Source organism: Tribolium castaneum, chromosome 11 (genome assembly GCF_031307605.1).
Source record: "Tribolium castaneum strain GA2 chromosome 11, icTriCast1.1, whole genome shotgun sequence".
In the NCBI taxonomy this organism is placed as follows: Eukaryota; Metazoa; Arthropoda; class Insecta; order Coleoptera; family Tenebrionidae; genus Tribolium; species Tribolium castaneum.
Window position 1 is genome coordinate 2373067 of NC_087404.1, and position 24274 is coordinate 2397340.

The 24274-nt window shown below is 33.8% G+C and overlaps 1 protein-coding gene across 1 annotated transcript; it reads left to right on the top strand.

Moving 5' to 3' along the window:
* Positions 1 to 819: 819 nt before the first annotated feature.
* LOC103313487 (uncharacterized) lies at positions 820 to 23230 on the top strand. The gene is made up of 10 exons (XM_015984234.2): positions 820 to 1125; positions 9405 to 9493; positions 18673 to 20330; positions 21484 to 21627; positions 21686 to 21832; positions 21880 to 21966; positions 22018 to 22620; positions 22672 to 22817; positions 22874 to 22964; positions 23018 to 23230. Exons 3-10 carry the CDS (start codon positions 18731 to 18733, stop codon positions 23104 to 23106), a joined length of 2907 nt encoding a protein of 968 aa, XP_015839720.1. The 5' UTR covers positions 820 to 1125; positions 9405 to 9493; positions 18673 to 18730; the 3' UTR covers positions 23107 to 23230.
* Positions 23231 to 24274: the final 1044 nt, after the last annotated feature.

Here is a 24274-nt window from a genome sequence, read left to right on the forward strand (position 1 = left end):
ATATACTTGAAGATTGGGCTGATGATTGGGACCAGAAAAAAATTTCAGAAAATTATGAAGTGTTTGAGTATATCATACATTACTTAACGGGATTCGTGTGCAAGAAAGTCTGCAAATTAAGCACTTGTGAAATATGTATACGTTCCTTAGAGGATAAAAGAAGTTTTATAGTTTCAATTACTCCAAATCTACAATTTTTCATTTTTTTACTAATGTAGAAAAAGTATTATTTAAACACAGTCTATGTATTTAAAAATAGTATAGAAGAATTCTTTAACAATAATTATAAAACTGAAATTTTTAATTTTCCTTGCAAAATATACATTGATGATGTTGTAAGTAAATTGATGTTTTTTATATTATAATGAGAATTAAGCAGTATTACAAGGCAGAGTGCAATTTGAAACGTAAAGCCATTTCAACAATTAGCAAACAATCACGGTTACGTCTACTTAATTTATTAAGGAATATTTTTTTGGTTTTTTGCTATTAATAAAGAAAATACCTGATGACTAATAAAGATTGTAAATCTTGTCATTAGATTGGAAACAACTTTAAAATTTTACTTTGGCAATCTTGACTATCAAATTCAAGTAAGTAATGTGATGATCGCGGTTATCTGGTTCACTGTAATATTCATCGTGCCATCACCATTTTTGGTGCTATCTTGGGTGCTAGTTACAGAGTGGCACGGACATTGTATTTTTAAATCGTTTTATTCTTTCGAAACCCCATTCTTATATTAATTTTTATTTTTAAACAGACTTTTTAAAAGAAAACTGGGACGCTTTTATTTTTATTTCTTGAGGTTGGCAACGTCAATACCAATGACGTTAGCCCTAATCGGCCATTTTGTGCTTTGTGATTTTAGCGTAGCGTTTTGATCTTGTTGCAAGATTGTAAAGTTTTTTCGCACTTGTATTTAGTGCTCGTGACTGTTATTTTTTGTGTTTGGTGCTGTATTATTAACATTGTGACTGTGGTATTTCAAAGTAGTGAAGGAATGACAATGGTCCCCCAAAAACGGATCTTTCTCAATTCCTGAAGAGGACGAGGTAATAGCTCAATGGTCGCCTTACACTCAAAAAACTCTGCGGGGTCGCTGATAAGGTCGTAGAAAGACAGGTAAGAATATTTAAATCTTTTTTTGGACGACTTGTCTGGAAGATGACATCGCCTAGTTTGGAAAGTTAAAACCTACGAAAGACCTAAAACACTTCTTTTAGAAAAAGCAGTCAAAAATAACGGCACGGGCGATAGAAATGTTCCGACGTTAAGAGTTTGCGGGGATAGCAGTTATTTATCGCCAACCGTCAGTAGATACATGCTTTACCATAGCGATTTCCGGAAATAAACAATGTATTCGAGATTTTATTATACTGTACAAATGAAGCGTTTTACCTGACGCAAATATTTATTAACAAATTCACATTAAATGAAAATCGTTTGTCGCTTTCCACGGCTCCAACAGTAAGCCATAATTGAGGTGTTCTTATGTTGTTGACGGTTGTGTCGTGTGTTGTTTTATTTCATCAAATTGATATAAAATACGCATTATCTGTGTGACGTTTTAGATATTTAAGGTAAGTCAGCGCCTTAAAGTTAAACAACCGCCATGATTAATGCTTTTGTAATGGGATTCAAAAGTTTTTCGTATTCCTTTAATCCCAGAAGTGTAGGAACATTACTTTTACATGGAAATGGCTTATAGGAAAAATGCAATGTCGTTTCGTAAAGATTTTGGCAACTGTAGCTCAAAAGCTTTGGCAGCTGCTCGACGAGTCGTCGGAGGAACGTCGGCGGATCGCTAGCTGGCATCGTTTATGGTTAGAACTAGGGCGGTATCTGACCGCCTTCGAACCTCTAACATTCGTTCTTGATTAATGAAAGCGTTTTTGGCAAACGCTTTCGCTTCTGTCATTCTTGCGACGATCGAAAAATTTCACCTCTAATATATATTAATATATTAATATTAATATTAATATAATATAATTAATATTAATATTAATATTAATATATTTTTACATCCGTTTTTACATCCGAGCCTACACAAATTTTGAAAAAAGGCAACACTGCTCAAAGAAACACATAAAAATTGAAATTAAAAATTATAATTGAAGACTTGGATACCATTACAAGACGTTAAACACATTTAATTTATAGTGTTCAAATCCACGGTTACGCTGTTGTTGTATTGTTGTTAGTCGCACTAGTTCGCCCATTATCGTAATTTTGATTTATGTTATTAAATGCAACAGAACGGTGGACAGTTTTATTTATTGTAATATTTTAAACACAAATAAACAGAACGGTGGACATATTTATTTATTGTAATATTTTAAACACGAATAAACAAAATAGAAAAAAACGATATTTCCGGAGTGATTGTAGCACTAGCGGCACGAATTCGGTTCACCAAATCCTCTCGAGTTTCAGGGGCTCCAGGTCGGTAAATCATATTTTTTAAATGTCCCCACAAAAAAAATCTAATGGTGTAAGGTCAGAAGAGCGTGGCGGCCAGGCTATAGGACCACCTTTTCCAATCCAACGATTTTCAAAATTTAAGTTTAACCATTCCCCTAACTTCAACCGAAAAATGTACTGGAGCTCCATCCAACTGCAACCACTGAAGGACTTGGATAGCTACCAAAGAAAGTTCGTCTAACATTGCTTGGAAAGGGCCCGTTAAAAAATTGAGAATAACATTTCCGTCAACTCGGGGGGGCAGAATGAAGGGACTAAGATGAGATTATTTAATATTCCTGTCCAAACATTAACTGAAAAGCGGTCCTGATGTCCCATCACACGCATTACTCTGAGATTTTTAGTGGCCCAATAATGATTATTGTGGGTATTAAATACTCCATCCTACGTGAACGTAGCCTCATCTGTCCACAAAACATTTTTCATAAAATCCTTATTTTCTTCTATTTGTTGAAGAAGCCATCGACAATAAGTTCTTCTTCTAGGGAAGTCTTCAATCACGCAGCGCCTGCACTTTAGTATAGTGATACGGGTGCATTTTTTCCGAATTTAGCACTTCGTGGACGATTTGAGGTTGCGGCTAAGTTCTCTTATACTAATTGTAGGGTGGTTCTGGACTTCCTCTAAAATTGCTTTTTCTCCAGCAACGGTTTTAGTACTTCTGGGCCGACCAAGTTCTCTTGGTAAAGGCTCCAAACGACCAGTTGTTCGCATTCTATGGTCAAGTCTAAGAATAACGTTTTTGTCTGGAAGCCGTCGGTTTGGGTATTGTACGGCGTACTGACGAGCGGCTTCACTTGCATTTCCGGCATATTTACCAAACAAGAAATACGTGTCGCAATATTCATTGTTGGAAAACATTTTAATTTTTCACTGACACTCAGATGAAACGACAATTTTAATGATATTATAAACAAGCACCGTAACCATGGTTTGATCTGAACAATTGTGCTAAGTGTTGCCAGATTTATCATCATTGTTGTCTCAGACATTTTGTTAACATTTTTTAAAGAATTAGGAAAAGTTTCTTCCGTTTTTATGTTATAAAGTTCTTTTATTCAATATCATTTATACCTTAAATGAATTTGGATCCAAAATAGTAGTGCAAATACCCTCATTTTTGGCAAATAATTTTTACTCTTTGCTCCGTCGTATCTTCAATAATAAAAGACTTAATTTTTTTATCATTTTTCTTATAGTCTAAGGCATCGCCCAATGATAGGGATGTAGTATCACGTCGGTGCGCGACTTTCCGGACAGCCTCTATAAATATTCTCGCTCGGATATTAGAGAGTTGACGCTTTTGTTTTTTTGTTTAAATCACAAACATTTATTAGTTCAACAAAGTTTGATTGCGTAAGGACCGCCAACGTAAGAGAATACGTTTTGCCGCATCCGCAATCTTTCTGTGAGGAAACCGAGTGGGCTACAAAATCACAAAATAAAGCAATATCGCAAGCAAAGCCCTATTCGCATTCGATAGCGGAAATGTGCGATAAACGTCGATAAATTGGAAGCAAATGCTGAACGTATAGATAATCAGTCGTTTTATCGTCGTCATTTGTGATAACCTTTGACCTTTAACCATAGAATACACACTTTATGGAAAGGATTCCACCCTCACCGGCGCCAGTTCCAAACTGCAGCGCTACGCAATAAGACTGCGGTGGTACTCATACTCACAACATTGGCGGGACATTCATATACTGACTGCTGTCTCTAAATTTTCCAGAATTCTTAATATTTCTTGCGAAAATGTGATTATTTGAATGAAAATACTGTGCACGTGTACAAGAGGATAAAGGTCAAAATCCTATGGTGACTGTTTTATTTACTATTTTTTCGATGTCAGCAATTCTTTTTGCAAAAATCAATTGATTGTTTGTTAATTTAGAAATTGTGATGTTGAATTTTTCAATTGCAGAGGTTGTTTGGGAAATTTGTTCATCAAGTAATAATTTTTGTTTATTTTGCTTTGCTTGTAATTTTGAAATCATTTCTTCATATCGTTTGCCGTCTTCATTATCTAAATTTCCTGTTATTGCTTTTATTGCACTTCCGAAAATATTAAGTATTCCTCTTTTTGTTCTTTTGTTTTCTGAAATTGTGTTGGGAAATAATTGTAAAATTCTTTCATCTATTTCGATAAATAATTCGTTTAAAATAGTTTTGTAATGTAATAGGTCTTTTCTAAAATGATCTGAGTTACTGGAATTAAATCTATTTTCTACAATTGAAAGATGATTATGTACTTTGTTTCTAAGATTATTTTACTCTGAGATAAGATTATCTACATCAAATATTCTTATGAAGGTCCAATGATCTATTATGTTTTGGGTGATGAGGATCCAGAGGATAATCCTGGAGCAGGGGGTCTTAAATTATCAAGGTGTACTCTCTTTCTTTGATTATTTTGGTTTTTTAAGATACAAGTGTTGTCGTTATTAATTGATTCAATTATGAATGGACCTAAATATCTGTTTTTTGATTTGTTTCGATCGGCAAGGGGATTTCTCTCAAAAACTGTTTGTCCAATTTTAAATGTTGTTTGTTCCGGTTGTGCGTTTCTTTTGTTAATTACTTTTTCTTTTTGCATTTGCATTAATTTCGTCATTTCATTGTAAATCAGTTTCATTCGATTTTTATGGTCAACATGGTATTGTTGAAAGTATCTTACGTTATGATATAAGTCGAAAGGGTTTCGTGTTGATGTATGTCCGAAAAGTAGTTCTAAAGGTGTCAAATTAGTTACTGAATGAATTGAGTTGTTGTAACCTAATATTGCATAAATCATTGTTTTATCTGGAGGGTCATTAAAGTTTTGTTTTAAAATTCGGTAATGTTCTGTTATTGTTGAGTGAAATCTTTCGATTAAACCATTTGATTGAGGATGTCTTGGAGTTTTTGGACTGTATCATTTTGAAATTCTGTTCCTGAGTCAAAAGTTATTTTTTCTGGGATTCCGTAATGTGAAAAGTAAACAATTAATGTGTCGCTTATGTCGATTGCGTTTTTACTTCGAATTGGGTAGGCTTGAGCTAGTTTTGTAAAAGCGTCAATTATTGTCAAAAATGTTTTTCCTTCGGTTGTGAATAAATCAATGTTAAGTTGTTGGAAAGGACAGTCAATTTTTGGTGTTACTTTTAATGGAATTTCTGGAGGGTGTCTTTCGTATTTTGTCATTTTACAAATTTCGCATTTATTGATAAAATTTGATACGTCTAGAGTTAATTTCGGCCAATAATATAGTCTTTGAAGTCTAGTATATGTTTCTCTTATTTATTCCACGATAGTTGGTTTTTCTTTCATGGTGATTTTTAATTAGGTCTTGCTGTTCGTTTTTGTTTGGGACAAGGGTAATTCTTTTTGTACATCGTTTTAATATTGGGGCATCGTCATTGAATGTTTTCGAAAAATGTTCTGCAAAAGTCTTTATACATTCTTTCATTATCAAAAAAGCAATAATAATGTTTTTTGGGTTCGCGAAATTCTATTAATAAGTTTTTGATCTCTTCATTATTATTTTCTTGTAAAATTTGGGCTTTAATTATTGTCATACCGTTTTCTTTTGTAACTTTTGGTTTTTGAGGGTTTTGGAAAACTGTTGTTATAAAAATTTGTCGTTCTTTTCGATCGATTGCATCCTCACAAATGTCAATTGTTTTGGTTTTTGGTAAGTTTTTACGTCGAGAGGTATTTGAAGTTGAGGTAGATGTTGAAATGTGTCTTTGAGTACCGCTAGGGCCTGGTATTTGTGAATTATGACTTGAGTTTGATCTTACAGTTTCAAATTCTGTTAATAAATTTTCAGGTGTTTGCGCTCTAATTGGGGAATTTAAATTTTGAGTTGGTAAAGATTCGGGAGTTCTTAATTCTTTGTTTTCAGATTCAATTATTTCATTGAGTAATTGTTCAAGTTCGTCATCGGGTTGTACTGCTGTTGATTTTGCGTCAATTTCGATTGGATAAATTTGAATGCGAGATAATGCGTCAGCGTTTGTGTTATATTTGCCTTTTTTATAAACAATGTCGTAGTCGTATTCTTCTAATTTTAACCTCCATCTGACTAGTTTTGAATTTGGTTCTTTTAATGAGAAAAGCCATTGAAGTGGGCGGTGATCGGTATAAATTGTAAATTTTCTTCAAGCTCTTTTTCAATTGTCGAATATTTTTGTTCAGTTTCATTCAATGTTCTGGAGGCATATGCTATTGGTTATCTTCTCTTAATTTTCCTTGAGATAATACAGCACCAAGCGCTACGTTTGAAGCGTCTGTTGTTAAAATGAAAGGTTGTGTAAAATCTGGGTATTGCAAAATTGGATGGTTTATTAAAATTTGTTTCCATGTTTCGAAACTTTTAATGAATTGTTCGTTATGTTCAATTTTGGAATTCTTTTTCAAACATTTTATTACATTTCATATTAGTTGAAAAAATATTAAAACCTACTCATATTATAATTTTAAACGATTATAGGGTATTTAATTAACCGCACAGTTACGGTAAAATATCATGTTCCATTTAAACATCAAAAAAATATATTTCTTTGCAAAACACCAACAAACGAGTTTATTACAAAATAAAAATTCGATACATCTGTGGAGCTTTTACGACACGTCTGTAAAAAATGCAACAATTTATTTCCAGTTGTGTTTTTTTGTCTATTTGAGTGCTTTTAAACATCTGAGAATCCCACATTCATTATTTATTACTCACCTTTCCTAAATAATTAATTAAATTTAAACATAATTATTACAGCAACACAGAAACGGTGCGGTTTGATTAATAGCAAGGAATACTTGCTCAAAATAAAAAAGAGTCATGCCTGCAACCAGCTTTTTATATTTAATTAGTGGAAAACTTCGATTTATCAAACTTAAGTAAGTACGCTAATGGTGAAAACGGAAAATAAAAAAATATTTCATGCACATTGAAGAAATTCTCTTTTATATAAATTAACGGATCGGTAGCAATAGCTTTGTTGTCGATACCAAAAAAATTAAATATTTTTAAGTCGTTAATATTTTATTACTAAAAAAATTATATTCCTGTTAGAGGAATTACTCCTTTGATTTAATCACCCAGTCCCAAGAGATTCCAAACATAAGCCGCTTTGCATGAGCATGACCCTCATATAGGGACGAAATTTTGTTTGAGTAAGTAGATATAGAACCAGTTACATGTGTAATACCTACTACGTCAAAGCAATTTTCATTTAATTTCCGAAATTAAAAGATTTTTTTTTTTATAAAAAAATTATAATAGCTTTTATTGTGATACGGGTTTCTAAACACTGACTTAGATAACGACAGAATCTGGGGGAATTCTGCGATATTGAAAATCACTTCAAGAATCCTTATAGGACAAATGGTAATTTAAAGTTTCGAGGAGTTTCAGCTGACATACCCTTTAACTAGAATTTAATTAATTTAATTTCGAACTGGGTCAGTGTTTAGTACTTATCACGGTACTAAATTTACAATTGTTTTCGCATGTTTGGTCCCAATTTACCTTATCACTTTGTGAAGCAGTTGGATTAAATACAATGTGTTCAAAAATGGTTGTTCATCAAGTCACCTATGAAATTTGTACGTAATGTACCGCTTAATTTCAATTGTGAATGTCGTCAATAGGCTTGGAATCCAATAACTAAAAATTATACAACGAAAATAACGGAAATATAAAACACAATAATACCAAACAAACCCTACCCTACACTGTAAACAACTTTGCCGAAAAATGAAAAAAAAGTGAGTGAAAAGTTAATTCAAAGATTTGACAGACAAATTACGAAATTTTTTTAGACGAAGCGGTAAACTCCTAGAATAACACTTTTATAGAAGCGGAACATAATGGTTGGCAATGAATTCCTAACTGGAGCCATCTAGCCGCATCATCACGTACTAAAAATGGCGCGAATTTAAATTTATCCCGATTACTTTGTATTTTTTAAATTTTTGCTTACGTCAAAATGATGTCAAAACCTTATCAAATACAATTATTATGAAAATTTTCTAATTGTATTTGAAAAGGTGGATGCACAGACAGCCCAGATGGAAGAATTTTACCCAACATGACACGATCTAAACACATTTAATATTAAAGATATTTATTAAATTCATTAAGTTTACAAAACTAATAGTCGTCACCGAATCGATGATAAAGACATACTTGCAATCAGCCAAATTGGGAGTCTCCTCGCAGTGTGACTCACTTTTGGGAAAAACGCACCTGTCTACGAAAACCTTCTGGAGCTCATTACTACGTTATATTCTTGGAGATCATGTTGTTCCTAACCGATAGTAGGCAATAGTCTAACCCAAACACGATACCTTGAACCACTATCTTAACAAAACTTTGAAAAATTAACGTGATATAAAAAAACTCAAATTTTGCTGACGTTTGTGAAATTTTTACTTGTCAGCCGCGCATCGGTACCACGTTTTTCTTCAATAATATGAAATTTTAAATCCGCCAATAGGATTTCTTTTTCCCGTAAAACACTTAGGCCATCTATCCGCATCATCAGTAAAACCTATTTCAGTGAGGGTTCGATTTGGCTATATCAGTTCGGGATGCCTGGGTAAACTGAATTTAAATTCCATAGTCACCTTGATGTACAACCATTTTTGAACACATTGTAAATTCAAGAATATGCACCAACTTATTAATTACAGTTATAAACATGTAAGTTTGTTATAACTTGTGCAGTTTCCTGCCTATTGTCACTACAACCTGGTATTTTCTTTTATTGAAAATGATAATAATAACACAATTCCTTGTAGTCCTTGAACCAATTTTGTTTCAGCTATTCCTTATTGAAGGATGAAATAAATGAAGGTGTATTTCTAATTTACAAATAGTTTAGGCAACACAATTGTTTTTATTAAGCTAATACAAATGGGTTTTTTGTTATTTTCAGTGTAATAGTTTCTGGAGAAGTGGAGAACAAGCCAGATCTAGGTTAAGAAGCTTAAATCCAGATAAAAGTAGCAACTGTGATTTATTTGGGTAAGTAGTACGTTATTTTTAACATTTAAGGTTATTTATGATGATCACAGTTTATCTTTTTCGCAAAGCCTATAACGTAACACTGAAAAATATTTTACACTAACTTTTCAGTTTTTAATAAAAAGGGGCATTAAACAAAAATCAGATTCGGTTTGAAAATCATGAGTAACAAGTGATATTTAATTATTTGTTATCACAATTTTTAATCAAGTATAGTTAGTTATTTTTTCATTGATATTTTTATTTTAAAATACGTCATGTGTAAATTTTCTTTTTTAATTAGAGAGTGCCTTATTTCAGCAACCAATGGTTTAAATACAATAATTCAGAACAACGGCTACGTTAACTCATTTGGTAATCCAATCTGATATTCTAGACATCCTTTACTTTAAACACATCCAGCATGAAATTTCTCCAACATTTTTAGTCCCAGGTTCGAGCAAGCTTAAAAAAAGGCTACAGATTAAGTCCGCGTTTTTATTTAATTGCAAATTTCTCGTTTGTGAAACAAACTACACGATATTTTTACAAAACATTGTATTATACGATTATTAAGTAACCATATTTAGCATTTCGGGAAAATCTAAACAAATAAGTTGTTTATTTCGGTAATAAGACTGCGAGTTAAAAAAAAAACACAAATGAAGTTATAATCTAGTTACGGAGAACTAAAAACTAGGAGGCGAATCAAGGTACATATTGTCCGCGAGCAGGCATCTCAAAAGTCGCTTATTTAAGAAGTTCGTCCGGACTCGATTGTACACGATTGCGGAAAACTGATTCTTATGAAGAATTTCCTGCTGAATTCAAATCTGGAGGTCACTATTTGATCTGGAATTGCAAAATAAAAATAAAAAAAAAATAAAAGTTAGCAAAATAAGTTTGTAGTTCCAGATTTTTTAAAATATAACAATAGGAATTTTTTCAAAATTTTTCCCGTGATCTACAGATGCTTCTCAACAACGTACCACTGAGTTGGTGCGCCAATTTTTGAGTATTCTGTATAAAGTAACATTATTTTTTGCGTAAAATCTAACTGTGTAAAAATATATAGAACGTTCCATATAAAAAATTTAATTTTGGTGCACCATCCATATACAAAAGTATTTTTAGTTTGTAGACTTTAAGTCAATCTATCAGACAATATTATAAATAACAAAAAAAATATAGACCGATTACGCACCCTGGATCACCCTGTAGAATTAATTGAAAGTTTGAGTAATTAACGTTTTAATCTTAAAGATTCAAAAGATCCAATAATTTATGGCTAGCTTTGTGGTAATTGGTAATCAGGTCAGAATTCCTTGACAATAGAAAAAGGTTTGCTATGATGTTTAGAACTTTTCCGGGTTAAGAAAGTCTGTTGTCAAAAAATTGTACTTTTATATCTCCACCTATAAAATATTCATTACTCAAAAGCTATCAACATGCGCCAAATTCCCTTTTTGCAAATGCCGGTTCTAAAAATTAAAGGAATTTAATATTCCAACAATATCAAAGTATTAAATAATAGCGTAATTAATTCCCTATCTAAAACAAACAAAAAACAAAGTTTAAAAATTTGACACACCAAACGTTTATTTTTTTTATACGCGTTTCTCACATGAGAATGACCACTAACGCGTCTAAAAATAATTCCCTACTTATTTTTTACTGATTAAAAATATTTATTCTTGCCTTTTACATAAAACTTAGAACAACCTGTATAAGGAATGTTAATATGTATACAGATGAATGCAGAATTAAATTACTCTCACATTCGGTGTATAAAAATTGTGGCATTTCGTTTGGAAATTTTGAGTTGTGGGTGTTTGAAGTTTTTCAAACTTAATCTTAAAAATTTGAGGTTTGCTAATTTTTGTTTAATTTATAGTAATTAACACCAAAAAATGTAAACTTCTCTTTCAAATCTCCAAAAAAGATTTAAAAATTTTTAAAGACGAAAGAGTTATCAATTTTTTAAGTCAAAGATGCAAATCCAAACTTTTTTTTAATATTAAATATTTCAAAAATGACTAAATTTAGATATAAGGAAAGCTGATCTCTAGTAACACGAGAAATTTAAAAATGCGGTGAAAGACATAGTCTTCATTTAAAATAAGAAAGTTGATAACAACTTCCGGTATAATATATAATATTTTCATTGATCAGAACCATGGCCTCCTTGATGTATGGAGACAACTTCGTTGTTCAGGCCTGGCGCATCGATAAGCTTCAACGGTTTTTTCGAAACCGTAGATGGCGCCCTATTTAGCGCACTGACGTTTATCTGACAATAGCATTTGTAAGGTTAAATCCGAAAAAAAATTGAATTTAACAAGTACAATCAGCAGAAGAGAATGTGAAAAAGAGCCCACAATGTAATTGATAATTTCTAAATACAAAAACTCAAAAAAATTAATAAAGTAGTAGATTTTTTTCGGGAGTTTGGTGATCCACGAGCGGTGCTTGAGAGTGAGCAGAGGTGAGAGGTCCAGACAGGGACTTTGGAACGGACGGTTCAGAGACACTCCAGCAGAATTTTTGTGTAAGTTTGTTTACTCTTTCTCAAACTGTATTATGATAGGGAGGTACGCCACACTGGTACTGATCAACTAAAACCATAACATTTATAGACAGAACACCGTTTTTTATAACATACCTACATGTAAGAACATTTTGTTATCAATGGAAAACAAACTGTTGGCTGAAAACGTTACATGTTTGTGTCTAATCTGTAGCAAAAAGACGTTCCGCTGAAAGCAAAACGTTAGTTAAGCGACTTTCATTGAGCATTTTATCGTTTTATTACAAGTAAATTTAACTTATTGTTATTGTGGGTTTGCAAAAGGTTCAAAATCCGGCCGGTCCTCGAGCACTGCAACCAACGTTTAATCAAAAATCGCAATACGAACAAAACCAGTTTATTACTGTTTCACTCAGTGGCCCGTTTGCAGGCAAACAGCATAAAAATGAATTCGAAAATCGCACAAGTGCTCCAGAAAAAGTCGTACATGACCAGCAAATGCGACTTTTCTTTAACAATAGAGTGCAAGGAATTGAAAAATTCCACAAAAGTGCGAACAATTATCAGAAGCAAATGTGCGGAAAACGCTTGATTTATCTTGATAGTCATGTTGCAGACTTCGAAGTGATAGGTCATCAATTCGTTCATTTTTTCTATTGCTTGCTGCGGGTCTTTTGATAAGTTAAATAATGCCCGGTTTACGAAAATTAAGTGTTGTCGTGCAACCAAAATCAAGCCGCAAAACTGAGTCAGTACAATTGACGAAATAAGATAGGTCACGTTGTAAGTAATGAAAGAGACAACGCAAGAAATGTACGTATTGCCTGTCATGAAACAGCTTAGGTTTCCTATGAAAGAAGTGCTCAAAACCATGACTTTCTTCATGAGGAGGAGAATTCTCAAAGAGCTAAAAACGACAGTAAAAAAATTAGAACCCATCTCTCTTACTACCGGTATCGCATCACTATGTTGTTTTTTTCCGCTTGTTCCTCGTAGTACAATACCGAATTCATACAATCAACAAATTTGTTTCTGCTTTTGTAAACAACAACAAGAATATCGAGAGTCACCGCAATTTGTACCAATTTTACAGCAACTTTCGTCACTTTTTCGGTACGGAGTTCCAAAATTATATGAGTCGCTGCGAATGACATAATCGAAAACTGGAAAACCAAAGCAAAAGCGTAAAACCATAAAAAGGGAAAAGGACGAAATCTGGGTCTCTAGGTTTGCGGTTTTTGTCGTAGGTGACAGGGAGGGTGCAGAAAATTCGCAAGTAGCGGGAAGATTTTAAATATTCGTAGTAGTAGTGATACATGATGGGAACGAATGAATACTAACAAACGTTGCGATATTGTTTTGATAAGGATAATTTGGTAATTGAATGAAAGATATGTCGTTTAGTGGGAATTGGATTGGAATTAATAAAACATTGATTACTGTCAGTGATTTATTGTAGTAATGTGTTGTTTATAAATCGAAGTTTAAAAGCCAAAAAAAAGTTTGCAGGCAATAACTTTTGTCCAAGTTAAAATTCCGTTATTTGGTTTAAGAAAAATATGATCGAAATACAAAGTCCAACTTGCTGAAAAAAAATGTGGTTGTATCGGTACCGGCAACTTTATCGCGCACCCAAGAAAATTGCGACTTGTAATAAAATTCTAAAATTTTACACACCAGCCTGTTACAATGATAAGGACCATTCTCGATTTTTATTTTTTTTGTCAATACATAAAGTCGCAGCAGTTTTCTGAGTTTTTGGGCACTAACTGTTAATTTAACTAGAAAGTTTTTTGACTAACGTCCGGTATTTCAGTTGATGGTTAAACCCATGGTTAAACCAAAGATATTTTGGTTACCAATTTATTTCCTGGCTTGACGTATTTCAGTGTCTGGCTATCAATTAACCAAGTTTAGAATCTTTACCGAAAGAAATGTGTAGGGTTACCAACTTTTTTCAGGGTTATTCATGTTAATCATAAGTGTCCCTACTTTTCTAACCTAATTTTTTCGCGAGATGGGGTACATTTATGTTTAAACTTATGACAACTTCGTCTCCATTCTACCTTAGAAAAAAATTTAGATTTAGAAATAGCATTTATAATGTCAACATTCGTCATAATACTCTATGCCTCAGTTTAGTACCTTTCTGAAGTTATTTCTATTACTTGTTTTATTTTTCTTATTGTTTAATATTTTTTATATTTCTTTTTTTTTCGGGTTGAGTTGAATAGTCTTCGACTAGACTTCGCCCCACAGAGTTTGTATATTTACTTATTTATATTTATATTTTATTTTTCTTTAATAAAGGCCTATTATTATTATTATTATTATTATTAGATATCACGCAATTTTGCCATTTTTTGGCTGTGTTTTGGTAGCGTAGTAATTATTCAATATGAAAAATTAGTACTGTGGATATCTATTGCATTTTTAGGAATAATAAAAAAAATCACCAAGAAATCAAAAACAGATCCCTACTTTTATTGCCAAAAAGTTGAAAATTTAACCCAATTTCTACTAAAGTACTGAATTACGCATTCAAGGTTAAAACCTTGGGTAAGATTTACCATAGGTTAGTTACCATAGATTTTACCCAAGCACTGAAATACCGGACGTAAGTGATCCCTACCTGCTAGCCTGATGTCAGAATTATAAATTTTTACTTGGTGGTTTAATAATCGGCCTTTTTTATCTAAACGCAAACCAGACGCGTGATTAAAAGAAGGTATAATTTGCTAACAAAGTGATCACTTACCAGTAGCCGACCTTTTTGAAGCCCCTTATTTACAGTCATGCAATAAAATTGTCAAAAATTGATGCAATATCCCAACGAAACCTTTTACAATCTTACCCCAATTACAGTACACACCTAATTCACCTAAATTTACCACGCCACAAGTAGCAACTTATAAATAAAAATATTTTTTTTGTTGGTAACATTTTAAGCTTCCTTTTTAAATGTGAATTCTAGATTATAAACACTTTTTTTGAAACATGTTCCGATAGCAACGTGTTTTAAATTAAAATGTTCCAACAACAAAATTTAAATAACACTAATACGAAAACGCTTAAACTTGACGGGTGTCTTTAGGTATGCAACTCGCATATGCTCGTTGCAAAACGACAGCCCTCGAACTTTAAGCTTGTTAAAAGTTAAAATTCAGAATTTGAATTTTTGGGCGAGAATTACTTTTTTGTAATTCTTGTCTTTGTCTGTAAGTGAAAAATTATCAAAAAATTAGGGAAGATACCTTTCAAATGTACAGTCAGGCGTGTAATATGCAAATAATTTTTATTTAATTATAAATAGCGATTTTCTTAGGTGCGCGATAAGGTCACCGGACCCGGTGCAGAGGGCCTTAAAAAGAACATTTATTTACAATGTAGAATGTATTAATAAACAATAATTTTATCGTTGATTCGTTGTACCTAAATCTTAAAGTATCAGCACATAATAGTTTTTTTTTGTAAAAAGTAACGATTTAGAAATAAAAAGATAAAGCGTTTTTGTTTTTTTTTAATATTTGTTTTAATAAAGAGGTGGCGATCTGTTTTTAGATCGCATGTGTTTTTGTGTCGATTTTAGAATGACCCTGGCGCGGTGGTTACGGTATTTTTAGCGTGCGCGTAGAGCTGACTCCCAGTACGGCTTATCACGTAAAAAATGTCGAAACCGGAGAGGTGAAGATTCACAATATTCGACGATTTGATGCTTTTACGTGAAGTTCTACATCAAAATCCGTACGAGAAACACGAACGATGGAAGGAAATTCGCGAAATCGTCGTCAACGTAACCGAGAAGGCGTTTACGGTGCGCACAGTCAAAGACCATGTCGAGTATTTATTGGCCCTGTTCACAGAATAACAAGGTTTTACAGAAACGCATCTGTCCTTGTTCCGATAGAGCGAAAGTGTCACTAGCACATCTATTGTTGCCAGCGCGTACTAAGTGTTATCGCGGGCGATTTGAATTACCCGTAGTTACTTTTCTTTTAGTTTGATTGCATTTTTCGTATTGTTTGTAAATATTCACAACAATAGTTGCTAATAACACTTTCTGATGTTAGACAACTATTGTTGCTGAATATTTACAAAGAATACGAAAAATAAAATATGAGAATAAATAAAGACAATAAACTTGTAATAAAAATTTATTATCACTAGTCAATATACACGATACGATAACTATAAACTAATGATTGATCCATCAAATTATTTATATTCCCACAATAAAAAAGTTCAAAAAAGCACACACACGAAAAAAACCACAAAACAGTACTAATTTCACACAAAACAAATCCGAAGGTGAACACCAAACAAACCAAGCACAAAATGGCGATTTGCACAATGGCAACTGTCACAGGTCCACTGTTAATTTCTGCCGATATTATAGGTAGCTTCGCTAAAATTGACTATACGTGTGTGCGACATCTGCGATAGCAAGCCGAACTACAGTCGATTTTGAATTTGGCGCCTATACTTGGCTTGGTGCATTTAGGTTTCACCACCCTGGCCCTGTTGGCAAAAGACGACAGAGCCAATCTACGAAAGTGAGTAGAAAGACTTTCTTGAGCGATTTTGTAGCAAGATGTGTGCAGGTCTGCGACGGAAGAACAGTCTGACGAAAAAGAACAACTTTTGTTGCAAATTAGGGAAATGTCGCGAGGGTTTAAGACGAAAAACGTGCCGAAATTTAAACACAATGAAGTTCAACAGTCGGTTTTGGCCGAAGTCGATATCAAAAAAGAGAACGAATCGACGAATTCTAGCGACGGAGAAGGAACGCAACAAAATGTTTCAACGTTATTGGAACAGAGGCGTGCGGTGAAAAGACCGTGCGGGCAGCCGTTGAAAAACTCCAGTTTACAGTTTTTGCGCGAGAAACAGAGCAAAGCGAAAGAAGCATTAGGTTGAGGGAGTTGCAGTTGGGGGAGAAAAAGTTGGCGTTGGAGGAAAGGAAGATCGCGCTACAGGAGGCGCAAATGAAGGTGGAAGAGAAGAAATTTCAATTGGAGAAGAATTATCAGGAACAGAAGCTAAAAATGGAGATTGAAGAGAGGAAAAGAGTAATTGAGTCGCAAAAACAAAATTACACGCTCATAAATGCGTTACTTCACATGGTTCAAGAGAAACAAGATTTGCATTGATTTTTGTAAATAAAGTTTAATGGGAAAATAAAGATTTTACTGGACGTACCTCAGATAAAGCCGACATAGACATGGGAAATAAACCACAAACTGTCATTTCGATTGGTTGATGTAAAATTTGATAGAGGACAGCTCTCTAGAAATTTTAATTAATAAGTCGAACAAAATCTAAGAGCCGGTTTATAGATAGCTCAATTAAAATTAATTGCGTTGTTAAAGTTAACAACGCTAATGGACCAACCTAACTGCTTCAATTTGGTCACGTGATCACCTGATCAGTTAATTGCGAATTAAATTAATAACGCTTCTATAAACCGGTTCTCAGAGTTAGGTACCGCTTTTTCCAATTTTGTATCCTGATCAAACAATTCGTTTCCAGTCAAAATCTTTGCAATTTTTGTAGACTACAATATTACAAAATTGCTTTTCATTTTTCTCTACAGATCGTTACTTACGCTTTTTTTTAACGTACATTGGCGGTAGTAACGTGGCAAAAACCTGGAGTGCATAAATTCCCAAGATTATACAATCCATAACGTCTTCATCTTTGTGATAAATCAGGTTTAAAATGGCAATCCCTCCGAGAATATCACCGAGAGTTAGAACAAGAATCGGAATGGAAATCATTCGATTAAAATGTTTGGTAGCTTTATACAAGTCAGTATACATTCCCGAAATTAAAACAAGCATATTTAGAGCAGTCTTTCGGTCGGTTTGTAGCAGTTTTTTGGTCAGATTTACGACAAAATCGACCTTTTGTCCCAAAATCAAGCAAAAGTAATCTAAATAAATAACACAAATTGCAATTACCACAAAGTGGTAACCTTGAGAGAAAAAATAACAAACGGCTTGCGCAATATTTCGTTTCAGGAAAAAATGCAAAGACAGTACATAAACTATTTGGGTGAAAATAATAAAAAAACAACATAAGCTAACAAAAATCTCGTGTAAAAAGTACGATGGTGTTTCTCCCAACTGTGCCATTTTTCGATCGAATGATTTCAACCGTCGCAAAGATAAAACTAAATTCGTTTGTTTTCGTATCATTAGAATCAGAATTAGGACAGTTCCGGTTAGAATCGTTTGCAGTGTACGCTCCGGAGTTTTTAGTAATTTGTCATCAACGACGAGCAAATGGCTGTAACAAACGCACATTGTAGTCGAAACAACTAAAATTACTGGTAGTACGGGAACTAAATGAAGGCAAAAAATACCTACCTAGTGGTATAATTATATTTGCGAAAGTCACTTTAAGAGTTTCCAAGTTTCGCAAACTTTTGCACGTATATGGAGACATTCCGAAAGGTTTTCCGAATTTTACGAGGATTAAAGTTGGGGAAATTACGTCGTGCGACATTTCGACTAGGTCTGCATCAATTTTTCTAATGATTTTCGGTGATTCCAATCATTATTATTATTATTATTATTATTATTACTCTTTGAATAATTTATAAAACTATGGAAAGTAATCAAATTATCAAGAAGTTAGATGTTGACAATAAAATTATTGGTTTCTGTTTCAGCGAAATGTAATCCACGAACTAAAGAAATCGTCCAACGGTCCAAACCTTTTTTCAAAAAATGAGGCAAAGAAACTGCGCCCCTCGGGACCAAGACCTGGCTCGCTCGCAACCAAAATCTTCAGTTGTGAGCAGTACCCCAATGCCATTTAGTCGGCACAAAAACTTTCTTCCGAATGCCAGTAATTCAGTGTCACCCATTACCGTCGTCAAACCGGGCAACGTAACCAAACCGGCGAAAGCGAGCACATCAGCGAACTCACGTACCAAACTCTTCAAAGCAGAAATATCGACACCGATCACGGACACTTCGATCAGAAGCCAGCGCTTGGAAAACATTGTGTTGTCGTTACACCGGTCTCTTCGCGCCGAACCTGTGGTCAACAACCAGCGCTTGGATAAAAATGCCTCGACAATGTCTCGGAAAAACGCAAATATTTTCGAAACCACTGATAAAATGATGCAAACTTCCAATAATAATTCATTAACGGGGGCGAAAAAGCTGGCAAGGAGCAGGAGATCCAACTGTGATCTTTCATTCTCTAGGAATGAAGAACTCCATTTTGAGAAAATGGTCGCGGAGAAGAGGCTCGCAGATTTGATCGACAAGTTAGAAGACAATTTTTTGAAGAGACCGCCTGTGGAATCCCGAATGGAGGAGAATTTTTCGAGAATTGGTACTGGAGTACCATGGCGAGTGACGATTGTACCTCATGAAAATGTTGCGTTAAATGCAAATACTTTACTAGCGTTTGGAAGTTCCGATGAGGAGTCTTTTGATGACACTTTCCTACCAAAAATGCGCCCGAAACCCAAAGTTCTCGTTAATAAAAAGAAGTTGAAAAGGGGTTCGGGAAGATTTTTGAAGAATGCAACGAAAAACGCAAAGCAGAGTAAACTAAAGCTGGATGAAAGAAGTATGACTAGTTCAGTTGCAAGTGAAGTACCTCAAACGGCGGACCAAGGACGGATGAAAAGTAGGGCAAAGGGAAAGGAAAAAGAAAGGGTTGAAACTTTAATAAAGGAACCAGAAGAGAATCCAGGAGTTAAAAATAAAAAGAGACAAAGCCGAAGTGGAACTAAATCACAGACGAAACATAACGTACTAGACGCTAATCATTTTCAAGAAGTGACGTCTAATAGTGAACTATTCACTGAACGTTTTTTGAACGAGGAAAATAAAAAAGTTGAAAGTACACGGAAAAGACAGAAGAAACGGGATAGGACTGAAAGTCCGCTCAAAAAACTAAGAAAATCAGATATAAACGATTCCAAGAGTGGCAAGCAAAATATGACACAAGACGATGGAGAAATGGTGTCATATGGTACAAATACGGATAACTGGAGAAATGACTTATTTGGTGAAAGTTCGATGAAAGAAATGGAACATTTGGAGAAGGGAAATAAATCAGGGCAAAGTTTAAAGAAAGAAAAAAAGAAACAGAACGCAAGTCCATCAAAAAAACAAAAAGCAATAGTAAAGTGTTTTGCAAATAAAAATAAGGAACACAGTGTCACTGATGACAGTGGTTTCGATGAATCGCAAAGAGTGTCAGTTAAGGCGGTCGTACATGCAAGAGCTACACAAAAAAACAGTAAAAAGCCAGCAGGAACACAAAAACAACAATTAAGAAATGTAGACAATATACATATTTTGGAAGGTCAGTGTGGGTTTTTCCTTATAACTGCAGGGTGACTCAGTAAAAAGAAAAAATCTCTTATTGACCATTAAATGTTAGAAAGCCCTAAATACTAATCCCTTGACTCATATAAATTATTTTCGAAATTAAAGACTGTTTCGGAAATGAGCTACCTACAAGCTGTTTCAAAACTATAAAAACGCCAACGTCGCATTTTACCGATTAATTTTTTTTAAATAAGATTGATAAAACTGGAAAATAGTTTTTAATGAGTAGATCTCTAATTGAAAGTATAAATTGCATGAGTATTATTTCTTTGAAGTGCATGAGTAAAATTACTTATATATATATAATAGCTAATTGTGACAGCTAATGGGACACCCCATATTTTTTGCGTTTGTGAATGTAGTATTAAAACTGATGATTTTAACCTAAACTTTTAATGATTGATTTTGCTTAGTTTTTGAAATATATGTTTTAAAGAAAACACGCTTTATTTAAAAATTTATTAGTATTCAAAAACTAAGAACCCTAGATAAGGGTTCACCACTTTAAAGAAGAAAGTTCTAGCTTTAAGGATATCATTTCATTTTAGTTTTTTGCAACTAAGAAAATAAAAAAATTAAGAGGTTTCTTAAAATTTTTAAATATTTTTTCGAATATTGTCACATACGCGGAAATCGGGTTAGTTTTGTCATTACCTAATATTCCGTAACAAAAATTATGTTTCGAAAAGAGGTCTGGATTGCGATGTGTTTCATAAGTGTAACACGGAAATATCATCAATACTGTCGAGTCAGCTTCTCGAAGCATAATAAAAACGCGGAATATTAGGGAGTCGAGTAGAGTCGCGTGAAGTCCTGTTTTATGGTCGAGTCAGTAGTGTCCTTCTGAGTCTCGTTTAATTTGTGATACCCGAAAGTGACATGTGCCCCTTAAGAAACATGACCGTCCCACAACAAATGTAAGTAGACATTCTCATCAAAATCTAGTCATTGTGTAAATAAACCTTTTATACAAAACACCTACATGCCTTTTAATCCCACCCTGTGACTATATTATATATTTGAAAATAAAAAAATCTCACATTTAAGTTCAGTAACGAATTTTTTGAAGTCGCTGAAACACCCTGCATATTTTTTGAAACTCTGAAAATTGTATTTTTATATTATAGACGTAATGACTAATAGTGATGAAGAAACGTCACGCAAAGTTGAAATATTTTTTGAATCAAATAATCAGGATACTAATTTCGGTGCACCGAATCTGGACAATTTGCAACAGTTACGAACTATTACCAAGAAACCATCACTAAATAGTAAGTTGCTTGTGAAACTCGTTTTTGTGGTTGCGAAACCGACTGTACTTATTTTTAGACAGCGTTAATAAATCAGCTGGAAAAAGTACAGCGAGGAAAACACAAAATAAAGAGAAAAAAAAGCAGACAAAACATTCTACAACGAAGTCTAAAGCCCAAAGTACAACAGGAATTACTGAAACGACAACTGACGAGACAACAGGATGTCAGTTTAAAATTGTTTTGTATTTTTTAAGTCACTGTGTATTTTAGGTATGCAAAGGAGATCGGGAAGGCAACGAAAACAAACAAAGATTTATTCAGCTGGTTACATCCTATGCACTGAAAGGGACAGATATTGTAAAACCTAATCACATTTTTTTTTCTCTGTTTTGAATAGTTTTCTTATAGATAAAGTCGCAACGGCGGTAAGGGATATATCACAAGTAACGCCTGAATGTTCATTTCGACTTTCGGGACTACAAAAACGGCGTACTCGTATAACTCAAATGCCACCAATTATGGAGCCGGAAGTTGAAATGGAAGGTAATACTCAAAAGTCGAAAAGGAAAACTAAGAAACCGGCTAAAAAACAATCAAGTAAGAAACTAAAGAAAGATGAGACCCCAAAACGTCAAGAAACCAGAACTGTTTCTGAATCGGAGACAAATCTAACCAGAAGTGATTACATTGTTGGAGAAAATGTAATTACCTCCGATTATGTTAGTGCAGAAAATGTTGCACAAAACACTCAAACACCATTTGTAAGACTAGAAGAAGTAACTTCAAGGAACATTGGTTCTGAAGAACTTCATAACACCGTCTTTTCTTCACCACCGTTCCAAGCACAAGAGAGTATCAAGAAAAATTCTGTTATATCTGGAAGAATATCTAAACGGTCTAGTACCAAAACCAGCGCGAAAAAAACTAGGGATTCCTTGAAAAAGGTAGTCGAGACTCAACGCGACTCAAGCGGTAATTTCATGATCTGTCCAGCAACTAATGAGCTTATTAGTGAGTCGAATTTGTAGTTAAAAATTTCTTTCTTTATTATTGATTTTACAGGATACAGTTTCAAAAATCTGGTGTACAAACCGAGCGCTAATTTGCCTGGTGTCATGTACGCTGTGACGGAAGATCTAAAATTGGGTTGGTTGAAGATAAGCGGAGGAATGTCAAAGCCATTGTTTAAAACTAAGAATCACACTATGGTGTTTTGCCTTACGATTTTATTGATTTTTTTCATTACTGACCGGGTTATTTTCAGTCGTTCGTAGTTGTAGAAGGAAAAGCGGAGGTGGGGATACAGGACAAGTGTGATTTGTATAAAAAACACGACATATTTATTGTTCCACAAGGTAACTTGGGTATTTTGTTTGAGTTTAAGTGTTTGCACGGAGTTTTGTTTCAGGAGCGGAATATTACATAAATAACAAAAATAAAACTAACCCCTTGCTATTGGTTTTCTTCAAAGTCGCATATGCGGACAAACCGACGTAATAATGATACTCTTGGCGACAAATTTAGTTAGTAGTGTTTCTTACATTATCGAGTTCATTTGTTATTTAGTTATACTTTTCATTAAGAATATGAATATTGTATCTTTAATAAAAAGTTTACAGAACTTATAAAATGAGTTTTTATTTCATGTGAAACCATATGTCATTTTTAATTTTTCAAATGTTTTGAATCGTTTTTGTGGTGTCTTAAATATGTTTTCTTTTTTTTTGTTGGTAACATTTTAAGCCTTCTTTTTAATACCTGAATTCTAGATTATAAACACTATTTTAAAACACGTTTCCCATAGCAACTTGTTTTAAATTAAAATGTTCCAACAAATAAAATGATAACACCTATGCAAAAACGCTTAAGGTTCTCGCATACGCTCGTTGCATAAGACAGCCCTCGAACTTTAAGCTTGTGTTTTCGCACTCCTATTATTAATAACTGTAAAATTTCATCGAATGAATGTAAATTAAACCCAAACAACCTTTTCTATGTACATAATAGGATTGTTGATTGTTTCAAAAATATCGTTTTTAATTATTTGCATTTAGAATCATTGTTTAAATACAATAAAAACTTAAGTGCAGCGTTAAATGCCTTCCAACCGTTTTCAGTATTTTGGGAAACATTTCACTATTTTACAGAAGTAGTTTTCTATGGAACTCAACTCTGGCAATGCCTTTTTGCGTTTGAATCGTGCATGAATGAGAAAAATCATCAGAGAGGGTGCAAAAACCTTGTTTATGAGAGTGGAGTGTAAACTCGTTTTCCCATCGACTTTCCCGGAAAACGCCGACAGTTTAAGAATCCCTGTTCGCACAGTTGCCCTGGGCGTTGTTTATAATCCCGTTTCAGTTCGCGAAGGCGTCGCGACGTGCACCGGCGCCGCGATTTGGTGTTCCGTCGTCACACATTACACGACGTCCAAGAAGCTGACTCCGGATCCGCCTCACTCAAGGTTTGTTTATGTTGCTCTGTATATTTACGTTCGTCGCTTTATTATCGATTCAGGAGCCCCAAGCACATGGTGCGAAAATCGGATAAGCGCGATTTTTTTTACCGTGTCTTGAAGTAAATTTAACGTGAATGAAATAAGAGCAAACGCTTATAAATATACAATTGAAATCGATAGCCGCTAGTAAATGGATTGGGAGATGAAATA

Coding starts and splice junctions, on each gene's coding strand:
- LOC103313487 (XM_015984234.2), top strand. CDS start 18,731: ATGAGGCAAAGAAACTGCGCCCCTCGGGACCAAGACCTGGCTCGCTCG. Junction 21,628..21,685: donor CAAGAAACCATCACTAAATA/GTAAGTTGCTTG, acceptor ACTTATTTTTAG/ACAGCGTTAATAAATCAGCT. Junction 22,818..22,873: donor AAACTAAGAATCACACTATG/GTGTTTTGCCTT, acceptor GGTTATTTTCAG/TCGTTCGTAGTTGTAGAAGG.